General features: G+C 39.0%; 2 protein-coding genes across 10 annotated transcripts in view; one reads left to right on the top strand and one right to left on the bottom strand.

Moving 5' to 3' along the window:
• Positions 1-5,449: 5,449 nt before the first annotated feature.
• SUPT7L (SPT7 like, STAGA complex subunit gamma) lies at positions 5,450-16,798 on the bottom strand. Of its 2 annotated transcripts, XM_074288306.1 has the most exons (6): positions 15,983-16,356; positions 13,097-13,189; positions 11,633-12,267; positions 9,252-9,576; positions 8,229-8,466; positions 5,450-6,270 (listed from the first exon to the last, which is right to left on the bottom strand). In XM_074288306.1, exons 3-6 carry the CDS (start codon positions 12,043-12,045, stop codon positions 6,008-6,010), a joined length of 1,239 nt encoding a protein of 412 aa, XP_074144407.1. In that variant the 5' UTR covers positions 12,046-12,267; positions 13,097-13,189; positions 15,983-16,356; the 3' UTR covers positions 5,450-6,007. The 2 variants fall into 2 exon arrangements, with proteins under 2 accessions (XP_074144407.1, XP_074144406.1); XM_074288305.1 differs by lacking the exon at positions 13,097-13,189 and having other exon boundaries at positions 15,983-16,798.
• Positions 16,140-23,507, top strand: part of SLC4A1AP (solute carrier family 4 member 1 adaptor protein) — a 27,812-nt gene continuing 20,444 nt past the window's right edge. For all 8 annotated transcript variants that reach the window (XR_012486193.1, XM_074288299.1, XM_074288301.1 and 5 more), the window contains exons 1-5: positions 16,140-17,108; positions 17,279-17,474; positions 19,272-19,394; positions 20,004-20,064; positions 23,132-23,271. Coding sequence is in view for 7 of the 8 variants with exons in the window: in XM_074288299.1 (XP_074144400.1) it covers positions 16,404-17,108; positions 17,279-17,474; positions 19,272-19,394; positions 20,004-20,064; positions 23,132-23,271 (1,225 nt within the window). In the remaining variant the exon portion in view is untranslated. The remainder of the gene's footprint in view (positions 17,109-17,278; positions 17,475-19,271; positions 19,395-20,003; positions 20,065-23,131; positions 23,272-23,507) is intronic.

The raw sequence follows: 23,507 nt of genomic DNA, 5'->3' as shown, positions 1-23,507 counted from the left end.
AACTTTATACCAAAATTTTGACTCTAAATCATGTTAGGAATACTAATTTTGCTAAAAGTCTTTTTCAAACAATAACTTAGCCACAGGATCTGTTAAAAACAGAGTTTGTAAAAATAGAAACTTGGTTGCCTGGATTAAAGGAACAGTTTATAGGGTAAATGTGCCTTCTGTAGGCCCAACGAGTCTAAGCATATTAATGTGATTTTAGAAATATTGTTATTTTCATAAATTAGTCTAGAGCCCAGGATTAGGATCCAACGTGTCCTCTACAATAGGATCTGATTCATTGGGTCACTGTATCATGATTCTAGAGGTAGAAAGGACCTCAGAGGTTACTGGTTCCTACGTGAATTGTTTTTCTGCATGAAAGATGCTTGATTGGAAGGAACTAGTAGAAATTGCTTAATTTGTGTTAATCACTTAAAACTTGAGCCATGTCAGCTCAAAGTACAAGATCAAGTCCCTAGTGGTGTAGGTTCTGTGCCATCTCTAGAAGTATGAATTCCATAAAATTTAATTTTTGGTTACTATAAACAAATTAAGAGAGCAAGGGATAATTTACCTATCAGATCTTTTGGAGAAGAGAGGAATTTATGGCCAATGAAGAACTAGAGAACATTATGAAATACAAAATTGACAATTTTTGATTACATTAAATTTAAAAGTTTATGCACAAACAAAACCAATGCAGTTAAGATTAGAAGGGAAGCAAAAAATGGGGGGGGTGGATTTTTACAGCTTATTTCTGATAAAGCCCTCATTTCTGAAATATATAAAGAACTGAGTCAAATTTATAAGAATATAAATCATTCCCCAGTTGATAAATGAATATGAACAGACAATTTTCAGATGAAGAAATTAAAGCCTTCTAGAGTTATATGAAAATATCAACCACTATTGGTTAAAGAAATGCAAATTAAAACAATTAAAACACCTCTCAGATTGGCTAAAATGACAGGAAAAGATAAAGATGAATATTATAGAAGATGTGGGAAAACTGGACATTACAGACACACTCAAAGCCTATTTGTAGCGCAGTGCTTTCAAGTATGCTCCAATTCAGTATCAAGATAGTGAAGGAAAACTACTTATGATACTCCTCATAATGAGATATAGCTATCTAACCTTTGTGTTGCCCTCATACTTAGTCTCCAAAAAGTCAGCAGAAAAATCTGCCCAGTACTTCAGTGGATCAGGTGTCAGGAAAAACTTTCTAAAATTAAAGCTAAAGTTAGGGTAGCTAGGTGGTACAGTGAATAGAGCAATGGATAGGTCTGGAGTAAGATTCATCTTACTAGTTGTCACCTTAGATAAGTCATTTAACCATGTTGGCCATAGTTTTCTTATCTGTAAAATGAGCTGGAGAAGGAAATAGCAAACTACTCCAATATCTTTGCAAGAAAACCCCAAATTGGATTACGAGTTGGACCCAATTGAAACACAAAGCCCCAAAAGTGGAAGGGGCTGGGGGGCAGTTAGGTGGTGCAATGGATAGAGCACTAGCCCTGAATTCAGGAGGACCTGAGTTCAAATGTGGTCTTAGACACTTAATACTTCCTAGCTGTGTGACCTTGGGCAAGTCACTTAACCCTAGCGGGGGGGGGGTGGAGGGACGGGGAAGTGGAATAGGCTGCTTTAAGAAATGATGGGTTTCAGGATTCATGATGAAAAATGCTGTCCATCTCCAGAACTGATGAACTCCAAGCACATTTTTAAAACCTTTGGTTATGGTTATCTGAAACAATTAGGGTTGGATGACCACTTGTCAATATTCAGTATAGCAAACATTAAATATCACATGTAAGGCATTGGGGATAAAAATTTAAAAAAATATTTTTTAAGAAATAGGATCTGGTAAAAACAGCAACTTGGTTGCCTAGGTTCAAGAAATAGTTTAGAGAGCAAATGTTCCTTCTGTGAGTCCGTGTCTAAACATGTTAATGTTACTGATTTTAGAAAACGTTGCTAGTAATTAAGTTAGTCTAGGGCCCAGGATTAGAATCCAATATGTCCTTTAGGATCTCTGTAATAGGATCTGGTCATTGGGTCATAGCATCATGATTCTATAGATAGAAGGGACCTCAGAAGTCACTGGTTATTATGTGAACTATTTTTTAAAAATATAAAACGTTAAAATATATGTCAAATCCAATATGTGTAAACTTATTTATACAATTCTCTTGTTGCACAAGAAAAATCAAAAAGGAAAGTAAATGAGTAAAAAAACAATGCAAATGAACAACAAACAAAAAAGTAAAAATGCTGTTGTGTTCCACATTCAGTTCCCACGGTACTCTGTCTGGATATAGATGGCTCTCTTCATTACAAGATCATTGGAACTGGATTGAATCATCTCATTGCTGGAAAGAGTCACGTTCATCAGAATTGATCATCGTATAGTCTTGTTGCCGTGTATAATGATCAGGTTTTGCTCATTTCACTCAGCATCAGTTCATGTAAGTCTCTCCAGGACTCTAAAATCATCCTGCCGGTTGTTTCTTACAGAACAATAATATTCCATAACATTCATATACCACAATTTATTCAGCCATTCTCCAATTGATGGACTTCCACTCATTTTCCAGTTTCAGCCACAAACATTTTTGCACATGTGGGTCCCTTTCCCTCTAAGATCTCTTTGGGATATAAGCCCAGTAGCAACACTGCTGGATCAAAGGGTATGCACAGTTTGATAACTTTTTGAGCATAGTTCCAAATTGCTTTCTAGAATGTTTAGATCTGGTGGACTATTTTTCTGCATGAGATGCTTGATTCAGAGGAGCTAGTGGAAGTTGTGTAATTTGAGTTAGTCACAGCCATGTCAGCTCAACTAAGTATTAAAAAACAGTACAAGATGAAGTCCCTAGTGTTCTAGGTTCTGTATAAATTCTTAAGCTTTAACTTTTAGAAAATATAAACAAATTAAAAGAGCAAGTCCTTGCCCTTAAGAAGCTAACATTCAACTAGTATTCAATTTCAAATATGGGCTGCAGTAGAAGGCCTCTGAGGTCCCTTTCAACTCAAATTTTGTTAAGTTTTGATGTTCACATATTATTGTATAGAAAATTGTGCCAATTCACAACTTCCTCCAGTCATTTAATAGAGTATCATTTTTTATGACCCCATCAACACTGAATTTTATTACAATTTTTTGCCCATGTAGTAAAGATAGGCTTGTACATCAGAGGCAGTATGTCATAATAGATAGAGAGCTGGCCTTCTTTGTTTAAGGTCTACCTTTGACACATATTGCTCTTTGGCTCTAGGCAGTCACTTGACCTCTCAGTAGCTCAGACAAGTCTCTAAGACTTGGTTGCAAAGAAGATACTGTCTTGCATTGGCAGGAGTTTCCTTATGGGGAATTAATTACATATCAAATTATAAGTCTGATAAAAAAAAAAGCTAATGTATATATTTTTGACTACGACAGAGTTTTGAGAACTTTTCTGGTGATTCTTTAGGTTTCTTATAAGAATTTCCCATACAAAACCCCCTTAACCATTTATTCTAAGAATTTGCATTAATTCTTTATAGATTTTATATGTCTGATTTTTATCAATAACATATCAATAAACAGATTTTTTTCCACTGGTTTTATTGTGGATTATTTTTTGTACAATAAACTTGTTTTCTGTGATCAAACCTATCTATTTTTGTCTGTATTTTTTTCTATTTTAATAGCTTTTTCAAAATTGTGGTATATTTTCAATTCCATTTTCTTCTAATTTTTCTCTATGTTTTTAAATTTAGATAATTGATTTTGGAATTTAGATGAGAGAAAATGTAAATCTAATTTCCTTTTTATTCATTCAATTTTCTCTGTTGTTGGGTAAGAAAAAAATTTAGATTAGCTATGTGATTTAAATATTTCATATAGGATATCTGACCAATTCTTCATAAATTATTTATAAATATGTGTGTGTGTGTATAAAGTACAATTTTCTATCAGTAAAATTATTGAGATGTTATAAAATACAATATGTATTAATGTTGCCGAACCACCTCTCATTAGTTACACAACCATGTAGTTCCCAAGTGGAAAATTGCTGCCAATTCAGTTTTTCTTGGAGAAAGAATATCCACATAATATCTGTGTAGTGCCTCACATGGAGAGCATGAATCATGGAATCATGAGGATATAATAGGAAGTGAATTGCTTCAAGTATGTTTTCCCTGGGAAGAATTTAAACTACAGTGACACACTATCAGTAGGGACAACATGACTTATGGAAGAGAAGAATTTCCCTAGAATGTCAGGATGTTGCTCTAATAATAACTCCAAGTTTCATTTCGTAAATCTTGGGATCATGGAGAAAGCTAATAGATTGTAGACTTTTTATATTTTCAATATTTCTTTAAGGGCTTCTCAAGTCCTTTGCATGCATTTTCTGTGTGGGAAATAAAAGCTGTCCCATACCTAATATCCATGATGCATATTGAGAGAATAACCATTTTTATTAAGTAACTACAATGTGCCAGGCATTGTTCTATTCACTTTAAAAATATTATCTCATATCCTCACAAAAACCCTGCAAGGTAGTTGTTGTTATCCCTACTTTACAGTTGAGGAAACTGAGGCAAACAGGTTACATGACTTGCCCAGGTCACAGAACTAGGAAGCATCTGGGGCCCAATTTGGACCGAGGTCCTCCTGACTTTATCCCGAAACATTTCATTTATCCACTGTGCCATGCAAGCTGGAGACCTTGTTAACTCCATCTGGGGAAACCTAGGCACAGTTTTACCATGAGTTATGTTAGGATTTTTCTGAAGTAACTCTAAGAAGGAATAACAACTTAACAAGAAAAAAATGACTCTCAACGCAGTCTGATCAGTAGGTCAGGATCAGACCTGGTCAGTGTTGGTCAGAAGTCAAGCTTCTACTTAGTATGTGATCTATGCATATTATATAATGTCTCACTACAACACAAGCTCATTGAGCTGAGGAGTTTTGTTTTGTTTTTTGTCTTTGTAGGTGCTTGGTAAATGTTGGTTCAATGTTATGAGAGCAGCAGAACTAGAACAACTTTATCCCTTGATATACCTTAAAGAGAACATTAAATCTGCTGCCAATCCACATCCCAAGAAGTTCCCTTTATTTTTCCCAGTTTTACTTAATTAACCTAGCCACATTCTGCTCTGCCTCTTTTACAAGGCATCAGTCTTCCAAATCAAATTGTAGGTTCTTAATAAAGCTCCACATTCACACATATTTAAATGTGAAAGAAGAGGAAAGAAGAGAGGATAAAACAAGGTAATTACATTGCAAAAAAGGGACTAGTGGGAAAGACATACTTTAGAGGACTGCAGGACAAGAAAGAAAAAGAAAAGCTATACAATGAAGTGAAAGGAGGGTTGGGGGTGGGGTGGGGAGAGAGGAGGTCATATGATGTGTCACCACAGGTCTCTAGCTATTAAAATAAAAGTTTCATGAGCAACACTACTGACCTTAATTGGTAGAAGCCATTTATTTGTGTTGTCATTTGCTTTGAAGCACCAATATTTGATTCACAGTGACTTCCATTTGTTATCAAAGTAAACCAAACAAAATAAATATATACAAAATCCTATGCATACAGCATCTAAATCTAAACATAGCTATTTAAGTAATAGTTTTAACAAATTTGATCACCATAATTATCTCTCACTGAGATGGGCTGCAGCATATTTGTGTTTTTCATGGTAGAAAAGAGGAACCAGATTTAGTGGTGAACTAACTTGATCCCAAGTCATCACAACACATCAAAATCAGTGTTAAAAAACCAAAACAGAATTCTGGTCTCATCATCAGCACCTTGGTTTCTGTTTTAGTTTTTGTTTACACAAAACTGTTCTGACAGTCTCCATGAAGGGTAAGAAACACTTTCAGCCAAATCTATTTTTGGAGATTTTGGGAATGGTCTCTGGAGCCTTTGGACCGCTCCATAGCAATTCACTGTTCATGGGGATGTGTTCTTGTGTGATTGCCACCCTGTTGGTCAGGAGGAAAAAAGTCTTCCTTTTCCTCTTATATTTTCCTCATCCTCTTTTTGCAGCGCTGGTTGAAGACAGGGGAGGATCCCATGAGGCTGTCAGGGGAGTGGGATCCATAGCTGCTTTCTGAGCCGTTGGGGCTCTGGGGTATCCCAGCCTCACTGATGCCTGACATGGGCTCTTCAAAGACGTCACTGCCCAGCACGCCATGCCCAGAGACAGTGCCTTCTTCACTCTCCTGTGATTCTATTTTTACTGGGGCCAAGTTCCAAAGAGGAGAAGCATTTACCTCAGCACCTAGAAGCAGCCCAGCAGTTACAAAAAAACAAATGCATGCAGGTTAGTAAAGACATAAATAAATATAAATAAGAAATATAATAGTAGGTCAGATAAATAGTCCATGCAGCCTAGTGCTGTCTATGACAAAGAAGCTATCTCCAGGAAAAATCATGGCAGTTGCCCTCCATAATATCACTTTCAAAGGTAAATGAACCCTGAACACAGCATATTTAAGGGGAGATTAAAAGTTTGGGAGTTTCCTTGCCCAGTTCAGGGACTTATGGAAATAACTTCCTCTGCTTTCCTGTCTTACAAGTTACCTGTCTTCTGGCCCTTTGTTCTGGCTTCTTGACACTGTTCCAGGTAGAAAAAAGTAGACTATTTTTCTCCTCATTTGGCCAAATATTTTTTGGCCATGTCTGATCCGGAGATGGGAGAAGTTTTCTATCTATGAATGGTAGACTGCTCTATGAATTTTCAGTAATTTCTCTCAGACTCTTTTCTCAAGCCACGCTCTCCAACTTTTTTTCCTACTTAAGAGGCTCTTTGCCTGACATTTTAAAAACATTAAAAAAAAAAAGAAAAGGAGGTCTGACTTCTCTCAAGTCTACCACTATTACCACTAAAACCTCAAGGATCTATAATGTATTAATGTAGGTACTAGTTCTACAATGCTGCTTCCAATCTGGTAATAACTAAGTGTATCATCTTTGAGAGTTGGTATGGCCAAAAATTTCAACACTTTGCAGCCCTTCAGTGATGATACTCCTTGAACATATTTAGGTTTATTTCTATATAATAATATAGAGTCTAACACTAGATGAATCTGTACTTAAAGCCTTTCCACCTTAGGAGGACCTGCCAAATTTATGTCCTAGTGGCACAGCCATCTGGGACAGTAACAAGGGCTTCAGAGCAGTGGAACGTGGGGTCTCTACTGGGATGTTTGAGAGGGTTGCTATTGGGGTGAAAGCCCTAACAAAGAATAAGAAGGCCATTAAAGGACAGTACCCAGCAAATAACCTTGTGTGAGCGTGGTAACTTAATTCAAACTGACTAGCACATGGCCTTGAGTGTCTGAATATCTGATCACCTGCACTAACCTGATACACCCGGATCCTGGGCCTGGGAATCAAGCCTCATTCCCAAGCAGTAACCCAATTAGTCAAACTGCATTAATTGTTCTATAACTTAACTCCCTTTGCTTGATTTCTATAATTACCCTGGATCTCTTTTCAGCTCTTGCTGAATATGGACCCACTGACTCTTTTGACAGTAAGCCAGATTAAAGCACTTCTATAATCAAACTGGAGCTCTCGTCTCTTTGTTTGATGTCAAGGCTGTCCCTTGGTTAAGGAGAGGCTTAAAAGTTCCCCTGGTTGGGGAATTCTGGATCTTATAGCCATGAAGAGCCATGACACCATAAGAGGCCAGAATAAAACTATATTATATATTATTATTAATAATAATAGTATTATGATGTAAGGGGATATTGATTGGTCCTATTATTGGTTAATCATTTAATTGGGCAAAAGAAAATGATGAAGCTCTAAATGGCATTTTATATTTGCAAAATTAAATGGCTGAACTAGGAGGTGCATTTTTATGCTTCCCAATCTTTTTGAAGAGAAGATAATGTGACTCACTCAGCAACTTTCTTGAAATCATCCCATAAATTAAAAGTCATTTTGGAGAATGCTTCTTCTAGCTCAATCTATTTTTCCAAAAAGAACAGACAAAGTAGAAAGAAGATATCTTCAGAATCCAAGCATCCAGTTAAGATATCTTGTGACCTGGCATTTTAAAATTTTAGGGTTTTCATCTAATTTTCTTTTCTTCTCCCTTTCTCTTTCATTCTTTTATCTCCAGTTCAGCTATCATTTCCTCTAGTCTGTTTTCATATGGAAGGATGCAAAAGCAGTTAAGAGTAGCTGAATGAATGGGTCAGTGTCATAGAATAAGAGAATTTGTCCTACCTGAAGCCTGTGGAGAAGCTTCAACCTCCAGGTTGGATGAGAACCGTTCATTCTGAGCTCCAAGCACTCCTACAGGCAGAGATTGATCACCTGACGCCAAGTCTCCTTCCAACTCCTCACTGACAGGGAAGGTGATATCACTGACAAGCTCCTCTTTGATCTTCACAGGTTTGGTATCTTCTGTGGCCTTCTCAGGATTTACAATCTTCTCATACTCCATAGAGAGCTTCTTGCTAACCTGTCAGCAGGCAAGAGACAAAGTTTTCCAAAAGAATGATGAAGGCAAGTTGGTCTTCATTATCTTTCTTTCCCTGGGAAAAAAAGGGGGTAAACGGGTTGGAAAGGGAAGAGTATGAATGACAGAGAGATTTAAAATAAGTTCAAAGTCGAAGGAGTTTTGTTTTAAAAAAAGGAAGGCATGAGAGGTAAAAAAGTTTTTTCATATGACAGAGCTATATGTAGAAAATGTAAAGAAAGATGATACAAAATAGGAAGGACTGTAAAAAAGCTTCTATTTTTAGTAATAAAAACTAACATTTAGCAATATATGTATACCAAAGTTTCTTTTAAGTATAACTATATATGGTATGCGCACCTACTAGGGTAAGGAAGACTTTTTTTTCTTACATATTAGAAAATACTTTATCCCATTTAGCTTTGGGGAAAACTGAAGCAATGACCAAGAAGTTTGCTTAAGGTCACAAATCAGATTGAACAGGAATTTCTGGTCTAGAGTTCAATGCCCTGAATATATTTACTTTCTCTTGGTCTTTACCTTTTTTTTTTTTTTTTTTAAATAGCACATCTTGTCATCTAGTTTCAATCTCTAGAGATTATTACTGTTGGGCACCCAACTGAAAAGAGAGAATGAGGTCTAGGCAACAGTAATAGGACAAGATTACCAAAGATTAAGATTCTTCCCTTTTCCTACAATTTTTAGTCCCTACTACAACTTGAGGAAGAAGGGAACCTGAGAACCTCGATTGAGTTTCCTTTAATTATTTACTTCTTCATACTCCGCACCTGTAACATCAAACTGTGATAGTCCTTAATTCGGTGCTGCCAGAACTTCTGCAGGGACAGCACACTGCCAATGCCCATCTCATGAAACACCTGCTCCATAACATCAGGGAAGGGAGTCTGCCCCAACTGGGCCTCTCGGTCCACAGCAAAGCGCAGCAGCTTGGTGAATTTAAGACAATATTCATGAGCCACATCTGTTAGAGTCTCTAGGACACTTTCATTAGCACATTCAAAGCCTGAATGAGCTAAGATTGTGGCTACTGACTGATAGAGCAGCTGACGACAGGAATTCCAACTCAATTCAGTCACAGGTTCTCCTTTTCCTCTGAAAGCACAGAGAGAGCAACGTTATAAGGGCACACACTGGCAGAAACCTATTCCTGCCTTTCTAGGATTTTTTCACTTTTCATTGTTATAGGAAAATTTGGGTCAAGTTAACTCCCTTAGTTTCTTTCTCATACTGTCTGAGCATATCCTAGACACTCCCAACTATATTTTCTTTTAGCTAACTTAAACCCCTGTGTTTCCATGCACTAATCTATGGATATAATAATTATTTTTAGTTATTACTATCTAACATATTCACTTACCTCTTGTGAACTTTGAGTGCAATAACAACATTACCTAGTTCTGCAAATAGCTTATATAACTATAAACAAAAATAATTTAAAATCGAACAGTTCTTTAAGCTTGTGGTTGGTACAAAACAGTCACATGTGGATAAACACTGCCAACGGGGGAAATATTCTCCACTTTGCTATGTGCTTTTATTTGAAACAGTCAAGTCCTCCAGCAAAGTACTAAGGGTAACATAGATATGACAAATTCCCTAATAGAAAGTCAAAAGATATGACCTAGCAGTTTTGAGAAGAAATATCATTAGCCATATGAAATGTTCCTAATCACTAATAATTAAAGAAATGTAAATAAAATAATGTTTTTTATTATGCACATTAGTGAGTGTCTCCCTCCTATAGCTTTGCCTTTGCAAATAGGGTAGGGAAAAGATAGCAAGAAAAAATAGATTTTTATTAAAAACAAACAAACAAAATTTTGGCTATACTGGAAAAATTTACTATTTATCAAAGATATGTTTGACATATAAATATGACATGTAGTTTCATGATAAAGAATTAATGATAGTATGCAAATAAAACCCTCAAAACACAAAAAAACCCAAACCCAGGAGGATTCTGGGAAGATGGTTAAATAGGTCAGAAAATAGGTCCAGATTTTCCCCAAAAATAAATTTAAAAAATTCACTGCAGGGCAAATACATATTTAAAAACATATGAGAGTTGAGGCAGAAAAGGGTCCTCCTGGGACAAATGGAGAAGATCCAAGGAAAGACCCCTTTGATGGAGATTTGGTTTGTGTAAATTATAAACCACTCTAGGCTAGCTCCGCTGAAACAGCAAACTCAAAGACCTGGGGCTATCTAGGTTTGGAGATAGCTTCAGCCTCAACCATAGGAACTTTCACCTTTTGGATAGTGGGGGGAATTGGGGTCTGAGTTTGGGAAAATGGAGGAACCTCTGTTGATAAGAAATGCTAGGCCTGGTTGTGCTGCTGAGACAAGAAGGAAACAGCACACTCCTGGTGAGTGCAGAATCAGTGGGTCAAAGTAGCTGCTGGCTGAGGGCAGTTATAGAAGGGTAAAGTTCTGGATTTTGGGTTCCAGGCTAGAGGAAAGAACAGAAATGAAAGCAAAGGAACCATGTCTCCCCCTCCCCCAAGCTCTTATTAAACAAAACAAAACAAAACAACACAACATGCTATATGAATGAGATGCCAGAGTAATAAGTGACAAAGAGGAATTAGATGGGAGAGGAGGGCTGATAGTTCTGAAATCCTATTTGCATCCAGAATGGGTTGAAGTGGGAACAATATTATATCCAGAAAGGTACTCTCTCAAAATCTATAAAAAAATAGGGGGGGGGGGGGGGGGGAAGAATAGGATAAGATGACTGTACATTACGGAGAGTGGGAAAAGAGGAGGGAAAAGGTAAAGGGAGAAAATAGGGGGGAAAATCTAAAACCTGAAAGCTATGGCAAAACTTCTACTTTTCTATCTTACTGATAACAACTTCATGCCTGTAAGATAAAGCTGTATTGTTAAAGGTTCCTCTAAATAGAAATGTTTTATTTTCAAAACCTAATTTTTTAATAAAAGGCTTGCTAAGTTAGAGAATAAAGTAATACATTCTTTCTTACTCACTTGATATGAATTACTCAATACCTAGAGGAACAAAGTAAACAGCTTGCCAGTTCTAGAGCAATGACTGTATTTTACATAGTTAACTATGTACTTAAAATAGATTGGGTCAACTCATTATGCATGTTCTCTTAAGTAGATATTCTATGTTACATCCCTACCTTACCGGTAAAAGTCACTCTCGGGATCACTATGCCTGATTTGGAATGGCATTTTGCCAGTCTTGTTATCCAAAGAAAGCAGGTCATCAGGGAGGGGGGGTGAAGCTGGACAGGATGGAAGAGGTTCATTCTCTTCAGTTTTGATGCCCTCAGCCTGCTGCTGCATCTGGGCCTGGGCTGTGGCAATGAGGCTTCGAAGGCGACGGTTGTGCTGGATCAGTTGGATTGTGTGGGTGGTGAGGCTGCAAGGCTCTGATGGGATGTCCAACATGGTGGTTGGCCGTGGCTTATTAGCAGAGGGTTGGTGCAAGAGTGGATCTTGGACTTCCACCAGTCGGAACTCCCGTGGGAGCAAATCAAAGGAGCTTCTGTTAGCTTGGTTGGATGATATTGGGATCTCTCCCCAGTATCTTAGCATTTTTGAGAGTGAGTTGTTAGATTAAGTCTGACAAGAGCAATGTTTCCAAATTCACAAAACAGGCTTCCAAAACAGAAAGCAAGTTGGTTAAATCACCTTTTTACATCATTCTTGTCAGAGTAAGAAGTCGGGCCATCTAAAATGACCTAGAAAAATGTATGCAGCAGCAGTACTGAAGAAGCATCAGCATAATTCTCATTGACGAAACACCTGATTTCTGATCTGAAAAAAAAAAAAAAAAAAAAGATGTTTATCATCACAATCAAGCAAACTGATACCTCATAGACAGCAGTTATCAAAGCTAAGGTAGTTTTAGTTTTATTAAAAAGTCAAGAAAACCTGGGTTCACGTCCTGTTTCTGATATTTGTAGTTCTGTGAAATGGCTATAATAACAGCTCCTGTATTATGTACCCAATAGGGTTGTTGTGAGGCTTAAATGAGATTCTATATGTAAAAATCTTTCAAAACTTTAAAGCAGTCAGTAATGGTAACAATGCTATGATAGCATGCATAGTATCCAGAAGTAGGGAAATGTAAAACTAAGAACAATGCTAAGAGGCAGATATAGGCTTGATATAAGGAAAAACTTCCTTAAAAATCAGCTTAAAATGGAATAGAAGACCTCAGGAAGGTAGTGAATGCCTTTTTACTCCCCTTCTGCATCCCCCCCACCCCAGTTTAATTCAGCCTTGCCTCCCCTCCCCTTTAATTAGAGGGCTGGAAAGTAGAGCCCTAAGCTCCACCCAAAGTTTTCCTTTATAGAGACAGAACCTAGATTTGGCAGCTCAACCCACTTTCCATTTGTAGCGCTGTTTAAACAAGAATGAGAGAAAGGAGTTCATCTAAAAAAGATTTAGGAGATTTAATGGACTGCAAACATTACAAGAGTCAACAGTGTGATATGAGCATGATTCTAGGCTGAATTAAGAGAGAAATAGCTTTCCATGAGCAGAGAAGTCTGGCTACACTCAGGCCTGTTCAGAGAACTAAAATATTATATCCAATTATGGATATTGATGTGGATGCAGATTGCAATCCATCCATGCTTACCTATTCTATCAGATTCCTTTGCAATCTTTCCCTAAGTTTGCAACAGGGTTTCCACCTAATATGTTGGCTGTCTTCCCTTATTCTTAGGAATATCTGAAAGAAAGTTGAACAAATGAGTCTTCCATTGGTTATCTCATGCTCTTGTGACCAGCTCATCTTTTTTCCTGATGACACATGCCTTAACCATGGCAAGCCAGGAAGTAAAAGAACTGACACCTATGTAACATTTTGAAGTTTGCCAAGTTATTTACCTGTGCTTCTCATTAAAACCTCACAAAAATCCTGTGAGATGGATACTATAATTATTACTATCCATATTTTACAGGTATTTTACATTGTTTAAAGTTGTCATCCAAGCTCACAAAGTCACTAAGAATCAGTAGTGGGTACACACCTGTCAGGTTGGCTAAAATGACAGGAAAAGATAATGATGAATGTTGGAGGGGATGTGGGAAAACTGGGACACTGATGCATTGTTGGTGGAGTTGTGAAAGAATACAGCCATTTTGGAGAGCAATCTGGAATCATGCCCAAAAAGTTATCAAACTGTGCATACCCTTTGATCCAGCTGTACTACTACTGGGCTTATATCCCAAGGAAATACTAAAGAAGGGAAAGGGACCTGTATCTGCAAGAATGTTTGTGGCAGCCCTTTTTGGAGTGGCAAGAAACTGGAAAATGAATGGATGCCCATCAAATGGAGAATGGCTGAATAAGTTATGTATGATATATGAATGTTATGGAATATTATTGTTCTTTAAGAAATGACCAGCAGGATGAATACAGAGAGGCTTGGAAAGACTTACATGAACTGATGCTGAGTGAAATGAGCAGAACCAGGAGATCATTAGACACTTCAACAACAATACTGTATGAAGATGTATTCTGATGGAAGTGGATATCTTCAACATAGAGAAGATCTAATCCAGTTCCAATTGATCAATGATGGACAGAATCAGCTACACCCAGAGAAGGAACACTGGGAAATGAGTGTAAACTGTTTGCATTTTTGTTTTTCTTCTCAGGTTACTTTTACCTTCTGAATCCAATTCTCTCTGTGCAACAAGAAATTCAGTTCTGCACATATATATTGTACCTAGGATATATTATAACATATTTAATATGTATGGGAATGCCTGCCATTTAGGGGAGGGGGTGAAGGGAAGGAGGAGAAAATTTGGAACAGAAGTGAGTGGGATAATGTTGTAAAAAATTACCCATGTATATGTACTGTCAAAAAAAGTTATAATTATAAAATTAATTTAAAAAAAAAAAAAAAAAGAATCAGTAGTGGGAATTAAGCCCAGTTTTTGTAATTTCAGTTCTAGAACTCTTTCCACTAGGCCATGCTCTGCTGCCTTGCTGGTTACATCAAGAAATCCTACTAAATGAGGAAGTACTGAAAGAAAACTGGGTATATTTAACCTAGAGAAAAGAAAAACTTGAAGATGGATTTGATTGCTATCTTTGAAAAGTTTTCACATTGAAAAAGTATTTGACTTTTTCCTCTTTTTTTCAAAAGAGAAAATTTTGGCTTGAAATAAGGAAAAACATCTTAGTAGTTGGAGGTATCCCAACGTTCAATGTGGTTTTTTCCTTCTCAAGCTTTGGGTTCCCTTTTAGGGGTAATCTTTGAATAAAGATTGGATGATATTTTGTAAAGAATGTTGTTCTTTGATGGACATAGCTCTCTTCAACAATGAGAGTGTTCCAACTGTTCAGTGATCAAGAGAGCCACCTATACTCAGAGAGTGTGGACCACGACATATCATTTCCACTCTTTCTTGCTATTGTTTGCTTGCATTTTTGTTTTTCTTCTCAGGTCTTTTTCTTTCTAGATCCGATTTTTCTTGTGCAGCGAGATAACTGTATAAAATGTATACATATATTGGATTTAACATATACTTTAACATATTTAATATATGTAGAGGGTCAGAACTCTGGAGAAGAATACTTGAAACAAGGATACTTACAACAAGGTATTAACTCTGTGATTGATGAGATGATGTTTCTCTAGTTTACACATACTTAATTAGCATGATGATATAATGGTTCTCTAGTTCACACATACTCAGTATGCTGTAATGATGTAATTGTAATGGGGTATTTAAGGACTGAGAGAACTGGGGACACAGTCAGTCAGAGTGTACAGATTGTGAAAGAGACAATAAAGACTTTAGACTATTCCTGACCATCCTCGTGGTGAGACCAAGGTCCGTCTGGAGGACCTCCAGAAAGCTAGTCCGGACATTACAAACATGTATTGGACTACCTGCCATCTAGGGGAGGGGGTGGGGGGAAGGTTTTGCAAGGGTCAACGTTGAAAAATTACCCACGCATATGTTTTGTAAATAAAAAAAAATAATAATAATAAAGAATATTGTTGAGGGAATTTCTATTCATGTTCAGGTTGACTAGATGGCCTCTGGGGTTCCTTACAACTTTCTTCCTTTGTGAGGGGGAGGGGCACATAGGTTCAGGAATCATCTTGAAGGATCCTTGGCAACAGTCAAAACAGAGAGAGAGTATGGGACAGAAAAAAGAACTGCACATTGGAAAGCTGAAGAGCAGGATTCAGCACCAGTTGGGACGTTGATTATCTGTATCAGAGCCCGTCCCTGGCCTTCACTGGCCTCAGTTTCCCCGTCAGTAAAACTCCGGGGGCTAGGCTGATGTGAGCTGGCCTGGTACAGTGGAAGGCGTGCTAGAGTGGGAGGTCCTGGGTTTGAAACCTGTCACTCACTAATGACCCCTTAAATTCTCTAGGCGTCACTTTCCGCCACAGGAAGACCAAGGGTTAACCTTGGATAACCTCGGAGGTCCCTCCCGACCAGCCCCTGGACTGAAGGAGGTGTGGAGGTGGGGTGCTGTGGGGAGGATATTTACCGGTTTCCAGGGGAGCGGCTGGGAGGGGGGCGACGTCTGAGCAAGGCCCAGAAGCCCCGGAGACGCCCGTGGGAGAGAGCACGGCCGGGGAACGTTGCGCGGAGGATCGAGAACAGAGCCCACCGAACTTGGTCGCTGACGGAAGCTCCTCTCTTGCAGTCGGAGACGGCCGCCGGAAGTCGTCACCAAGCATGGCCACACGTAAAGGCGTCTTCCCTTTCCAAGTCTTCGCCTTTTATTCGATAGTATTCGAACTGTAACTCGCTCCAGTGGGTGGATTGCAGGGCTCGGGGGAGGTTATTGAAGTTGGTAAGCTCCGGCCCGTCCCCTTCCCGCGGAGAGCTCGAAGCCGAAGCGCGGAACTTGGAGCTCTCGGAGTCTGGTTTCCGGCGGACACTATTAAATACCGGACTCCGCGAAGATGGCGGAGCTCTCCTCTCAGCCTGAGCTGGGCTCCCGCTCCGAGCCACCCGAGGATGACTTCAAAAAGCCGGTCCTGCCCTTGCCTTCGGGGCCGGGAGATCATGGCCCGGGCCCCGCTCCCCGGGAGCAGGAGAAGCGGAAAGAGGAGAAAAAGGAGCCTTCGCGGGCCGGCGGTCTTGGAGAGCGGGGAGCCCGGCCGCTCCGGCGGCGAGACGTGGAGGAGGAGCCCGGACCCGGGCCCCCAGCCGAGGACAAGCCGCGGTCGTGCAGAGCAGCACCTGGGGCTCCTCCGGTCGGAAGCCCAGTTCCGGCTCCCCCCTATAAGGAGCCAGAATGGGGGGGCCCTCCCGACGCTCCCTACAGCCTGGAGACCCTGAAGGGCGGGACCATCCTAAGCAGCCGCAGTCTGGAGGGCCAGAGCCGCTGCGTGTTCGGGCGCCTGCCCAGCTGCGACGTGGTCCTGGAGCACCCTTCGGTGTCGCGCTTCCACGCCGTGCTGCAGCACCGCGCGCGGGACCCCGCCGGGAAAGGAGACCCCGCCGGGGAACAAGACCCCCGCGGACGCGGCTTCTACTTGTACGACCTGGGAAGCACCCACGGCACCTTCCTCAACAAAAGTCGCGTGCCGCCGCGCACCTACTGCCGCGTCCGCGTGGGCCACGTCCTCCGCTTCGGAGGCAGCACGCGCCTTTTCATCCTGCAGGTGAGGAGAAGTCCGGGGAGGGGGCCCCGCGGGCCCGCGGCCCGCCTCCGGAGCGCGTAGCGGCGTTCCGTCAGCCTTCCCGAAGCAGGGGTTCCGCCTTCTGGTTCCGGGACAATTCCTTGTGGCTTCTGCCCGCACATCCTAAAGGGTTCTTTTACTTGATTCAACAGGGGCCAGAAGATGACAAGGAGGCGGAATCGGAGCTAACGGTAACTCAGCTGAAGGCTTTGCGGAAGCAGCAGCAGAGGAAGTTAGAGAAGAAGATGCTGGGGGAAGACTCCGATGAGGAAGAGGAGGCAGGGGCCGCGGAAGAGACGAGGAACTCTAGTAGTCAGGACACCGAGATGGGCTGTACTTGGGGAATGGGTAAGAGATGCAAGCCTTTAACAAAGGAAGTCAGTTCTTATCTTGTGTTTGAAAGGGACCCTTTGGTCTTCCCACTAGCTCTGTGAACTGTGGCTGTAGAGGAGTGGCTGTCGTTATGCCCACTTTTAAAACAAGTGGGCCTGAGGTCACCCAGCTGCCAACAGGTCCGGAACTAACTCACAGTAAGAGTAATAAATGTGAATGAAACTTCATGAGAATCCACTTAGGCTGTCATTATGGCCAGCCGTGTATTGTCTGAACCCATTCCTGCAGCAAGCCACCGAAACTCTTTGAGCCTCAGTTTCTCCATTTGTAAGAGGAGAGTGCTGGAGTAAGTGACCTTAAAAACTCTGTCCTGGTTATAGGCAAGGCACTTACTGCAGTTATTTAATTCTGGATCCCGGTCCACGTGGTCACCTTCTCGGGAGAAGGCCCTGCTTTGTGGTACAGTAAACAGTGAGGAAATTGTCCAGTGAAAGGTTTGATGACTGTGAAGTAAATAGCACATTGTGTAAAAAGGCCCATGTGTTCTTGCTCTGAGTTCTTTTATGGACAAGGAGAAGCAGTTGGTTGTAGTGGAAAGAGCACTGAAGTTGGGAGTTCAAAGCTTGGGCTCAGTATCCTTGTCTGCAATGAGAGGACTCTCTTTCAGCTTAGATTCTGTGAATGTAGGGACCCTCTACCAAAAATTTTTTCCCTTTTGTCGCCATTGAAAATGTGCATAAAGGAACCCAATAGGGGGCAGCTAGGTGGCGCAGTGGATAGAGCATCAGCCCTGAATTCAGGAGGCCCCGATTTCAAATCTGATCTCAGACACTTAATACTTCCTAGCTCTGTGTGACTCTGGGCAAGTCACTTAACCCCAGCATCAGGGAAAAAAAAAAGGAACCCAATAAAAATACTAAAATTTTCCTTTGCATGTGTGTGTTTATATATAGAGAGGTGTATGTATATTTTCAGGAAAAAGACAGATGTTTTATGGAATCATAGAGCTGGAAAAGACTTTGAAGATCATTTAGGTCAAACTCTTCCTCTTACAGATGGGGCCTAGAGAAGTTATTTAATTCTCTTCATCTCTGTATAGCATCAAGGAACTTCCCAATACCTACCATGTCATGGCATTCTGCTAAGCACTAGGGATATAAAATATGTATGTGCATAAAAGGAAGAATAGCAAAATAAGCTGTCCTACGTATACCAAATAAATAACAAGAACAGTATGCTTGCAGGAGTTGAGGACTTGAACATTTGGGGAATGCTTCAGAGAAGCTGGGCTTTAAAATCAGGGTAGGACTTAAAATGAAAGAATGTGAGCGCATACCAACCATGGGAAATTTGAGAAAACGCTGACAATTTGTTCTGGTCCACAGTCTATTCCAGTAAACTCCTATTTTAGGGAAATTGTAGAGGTAGGCCTGAGATTGCCAAATTAAAAAATTTAGATTTTTTCCTGAAGGCAAATTGGTAAATGAATGGTTTCAGTTTTTTTTTTTTTCCTTTTTTAAATGGGTGTGAGTTTTTTCATAGCACTTACCTACTTCACCTAAAAGGCTATACTTCTCTGGCCTGTCCTTTATATCAGTTTCCTTCTGGTTTTAAGATATTGATGAATGGAACACATTTGGTATTTGTGGTGAGAATTATCATTTATTATTTCAATTTTGTATAGCGTAACTCTTCTTTATTGAAATAAGATAGGTGATTTTGGTGAGATTTTCTATTTGTTTTTTCTTCCTGCTTAAATAATATATCTAATGTTCTCTTTGATTTACTCTACCCCTAACCCCTCTCCTGCAGGAGAAGATGCCATTGAAGATGAAGTTGAAGAGAATCCTATTGTTATAGAGTTTCAACAGGAACGTGAGGCATTTTATATAAAGGATCCCAAAAAGGCTCTGCAGGGGTTCTTTGAAAGAGAAGGTCTGTGAAATAACTTTTGATAATAGAAGTTGTGCATATCCTATACCATAGATTCTATGGTTTAGATTCTAGTTTAATGCCGTACATTAAAAATGTCTTAAAACCTACTTTCCCTGTGTATGATGTATAACTGCTCAAATTCTGCCTTAACCTGTGCCTTCAAAGATAATGTGTTCCTTCTGGATTCCACAGTAATTAATTTCAGCAAACATTTAAATACCTACTGTTTACCTAGCATTTTGCTAAGTACTGGGGATATAAAAGTTTAGATTAAATGAGAAGGATATCCTCAAAAGTCTTGCAGTCAAAAAGGTTTATACAGTGAATATTTTTTTAATATTCCAAAAGCTTTGCATCAAGTTCCTTAGCAAAAAACTTTAGTATTGGGGAAATTGAATCAAGTTCTTAAGACTTTCTGTTTCTTAGCCATGTAATATTCTGTAATTCTCATCATATATGGTAATTTCATGTGGTTAAAAATATATTTTAGATAGGATTAACCCTATTTTCTTCCTCTGGTATAACAATTTCAACTAATAACTGAATTTTATATAATAAGGTATTTTCAGTTGTTATTACAAATCTCTCTTTTTCTCCCTTCCTTTGTAGGAGAAGAATTAGAATATGAATATGATGAACAGGGACATAGTACCTGGCTTTGCAGAGTTAGGTTGGTGTTCTTCCCATTTCCCTTTACAAGTTAATTACATTTAAACTTTACTTTACCTAAATAAGAATTTTAAGAGTACTAGATTTATAAAAGAAGTTAGTTCTGAGTTTGGGTTTTGGTATTTCATGATATTTATTGCATTTTGCCTCCGTATGGGGTTTTACTTTTCTTTGGGGGGAATTTGAAGCATTATAGTAGCGAGTAGGAAAAAAAAACTACCTGAGAACTAGCTGTTCCTTTTTTTGATTGATTTTTCACATGTTCACCAAATTGATATTCTTAAACTATAGCCCTGACCTTTTAACTCCCTTACTCTAATATTTTTATTCACTTCCTGTTACCTCTAGTATAAAATTAAAAATTATCAACCTATTTCTTTTCATCTTTTCTTTATATTATTTCCCTTTATATAATTTCTTTTCCTATCACATTGTTAGACTAGCCATTTTCCATATTTGACTTTTGATATCTCATCTCCAATGGTCCCCATGTTTGGATTATACTCTCTCATTTCCCATTCACCAAATTTCTAACTTCCTTTGAAGAACTCACCAGCTAGTTAGTGTAGGAATGCTTTTGTGATCTTCCCATTATTAGTATGTGTAATGTTCTTATTTCATTTTTTCTGGAGGTCTCTGGGGCAGCCTTCGTTTCAGTTCAGTAGTCACCACAAAGACAGCCAGGTGTTAAAAGTCCAAAAGTCTTTATTGTCTCCTTTCCTGATGCTGGGTGGCTTTCTGGAGAGCCTTTCAGTCTGGCCTTGGTCTTAGTGGGGAAGTGCAAGAGGCCAGGCCAGCCACCAGGAAGATCAAAGATCGAATTGAATTTCCTCCCCTTGGTTCTGAGAGCTTAAGCTTCTGCTTCCAGGCTTTTGTCTTTGTCTATCTGTGTATCTGAATGAACCTAGCTGAGGCTCCCAGCTTATAAGCTCTACACTGAGTATAAACCAATCATATCACTAGGAAACCATTATTTGTTGTAGGATTAAATCATTCAAACTGAACCATGTTAAACTAGATAACTATTTTTTCCCTCGATTCCACTTAGTACCTTGTAAGCATGCTTGTTTCAAGTTCAGAATTCTGGCCCATAACAAGTATGCTTTCCCTCTTGAAATAATTTTTATACAACTTTGTATACATTTTAATTTTGTTCAGTTAATTTTTCTTCTGCCCCTGCAATTCTGTTGTTTTTCCCCCCAGAGATTATAGTTATTTACATTTAACTACATCATTTCTGCCTTTCTTTAATTCTCTAGTTTCTTTTGGCACTTGATGATTTCTTTATTGTTAGTTCTCATTTCTGTCATTTCTTTTAAATTTTCACTTAATTCATTGCTCTTCTAAATCAATATGAAGGTTTATAAGGCTGCTTTATTGCTGTTTCAGTGGATCTTTTAGAGCTATTTGTAAAATCTTGATTTTGACTGTTGTATTCATCTATGAAAATGACATTTTTGTAGATTAGACTTTTGTTTTCATAAACTAGCCCCCTTCTACTTTTCTAGTCTTTTTATACCTTTTTCCTAGACATATATTCTTTGATTCAGTGACACTGGCCTCCAGGCTATTCTGCAGACAAGACATGGCCATGTCTCAGCTCTGAACATTTTTCTGTTTGTCTTGAATATCTGGAATGTTATTCCTTTTCCATTCTACCTACTGACTTACTTTGCTTCCATTTAGTTCAAACTAAAATCACATCTTTTACTGGAAACCTCTCCTATCCCTGTTAATTTGCAGTGCCTTCTCTCTTTATTATTTCATATTTGTCCTGGATATAATTTTCTTTGCATATGTTTGTTTGCATGTTGTGTCCTCTATTACATTATGAGCTCCTGGAGAGCAGAATCTGAATTATCTTTTGCTTCTTTTTTTGCCTCCACAGCAGTAGGTGCTTACTAAATGCTTATGGGTTGATTGATTCTTCAAATATTTGTTTATTTTTCCTTCTTGGTAAAATTTTTATCTGTTTTTATCAATCACTGCCGATTTTCCTTAGTGATAGTTTTGTAATAAAGGTGTTTCTTATTCTTTTATTCCTTTCTCCAGTCCTTATTCTTTTTTTATTTCAGAGTATCATGATTGAAAGTAATCTGTGGCCCTATTTCTTTTCTAAATCTCTGTGTTGGTTACCTTTTTTCTCCTGGAGAGTTGCCATATGAATGGCTTGATTCAATTAAACAGTTCAACACATTTGTTAAATGTCTATTATGTATTCCTGTACAATACTATTTAGTTCTTACAATTTAGAATGTACAGCTGGATATTACTATTTAGTTCTTACAACTTGAAAAGTTATAACTCAAAGAGTTGCAGCAGGTGCTGTACCTTTGGGCTCCTCCCTCCTTTACATTTTATCCCCCTTTGAAGTTCTTGGAAGTGGTCCGATTCATGAGCCTCCGCTCACTCTGAGATCAGTTCCTTTTGGGCCACTATTAAAGAGTAAATTCTAAAAGACAGTACCTGAAACTGTGTAGAAACATTGGCCCCAGATCAGCACAGGTGGTGTGGGCCACAGGGGGCCAATGGGATGGGCCCAGGGGGAAAGTGGATGAGACTGAGTAGTTGGTGAGCTGGTATTAAGTTGTTTTTCTGTTTTAAAAAATTAATTTTTTCAGGTTCTTTCCATTTTCCTCTTCCTATCGTTGCTGGTTTTGCTGCATTATTGGCTCTTTGCATTCTGGTAATGGGAGAAGAATTGCAGTCTAGGATATCTCTCATCTTCCCAATCATCTTTATATTGTTTGACTTTATTTATTTATGTACATATTGTATCCATCCCCTTCCTATAATCAAACAATCAAAAGACATTTATTAAGTGTCTACTGTCTGCCAAGAACTGTTATGGCAAAAAAGAGGCAAAAGCCCTCAAGGTGCTTATAATCTAATGAATTGTAGCTTTTTGAGAGCAGAAGTTGTTTTTTATGAGGCACAATGCCTCATCCATAATAGGGATTTAATAAATGTGCTGAATTGTTTAATTAAATTAAGCCATTCAGATATGTGGGGCAAATATTATCACCTATGAAGTTCCTTTTCCTCATTGATATTTGCAATCATTATAGGTTGCCTGTGGATGATTCATCAGGAAAACAACTGGTGGCTGAGGCCATTCACTCAGGAAAGAAAAAGGAAGCAATGATCCAGTGCTCCCTGGAAGCCTGTCGAATGCTTGATGCTTTGGGTTTGCTACGTCAGGAGGCGGGTCAGTAGCCAGGCAAGGCATCTGATGACATTTAACAGCATTTCTTATGAAAACTGTCAAAGATGAAACTATAATATCTTTGTTATCTAAGTTAGCTTGCCCTTAACTTCCTCCATCCTTTTAAAAAGCTGTGGTGTATGGATATAATACAGTATTGTAGTATAGTAAGAAATGATGAACATGAAGAATCACTAGAAACTTGGGAATAATCCTATGAATTGATGCAGAGTGAAATA

This window comes from Sminthopsis crassicaudata, chromosome 2 (assembly GCF_048593235.1).
Source record: "Sminthopsis crassicaudata isolate SCR6 chromosome 2, ASM4859323v1, whole genome shotgun sequence".
NCBI lineage: Eukaryota > Metazoa > Chordata > Mammalia > Dasyuromorphia > Dasyuridae > Sminthopsis > Sminthopsis crassicaudata.
The sequence above is the reverse complement of the archived record's forward strand: the minus strand, read 5'-3'. Positions and strand labels throughout refer to the sequence as shown.

What these genes read in the sequence shown, in the direction of transcription:
- SUPT7L (XM_074288305.1), bottom strand. Translation starts at nt 12,045, where the DNA reads ATGCTAAGATACTGGGGAGAGATCCCAATATCATCCAACCAAGCTAAC. An exon ending in ATCACAGTTTGATGTTACAG is followed by an intron (nt 8,467 to 9,251) that starts GTGCGGAGTATG and finishes GCCTGCTGACAG; the next exon opens with GTTAGCAAGAAGCTCTCTAT. An exon ending in AGCTTCTCCACAGGCTTCAG is followed by an intron (nt 6,271 to 8,228) that starts GTAGGACAAATT and finishes GGCTGCTTCTAG; the next exon opens with GTGCTGAGGTAAATGCTTCT.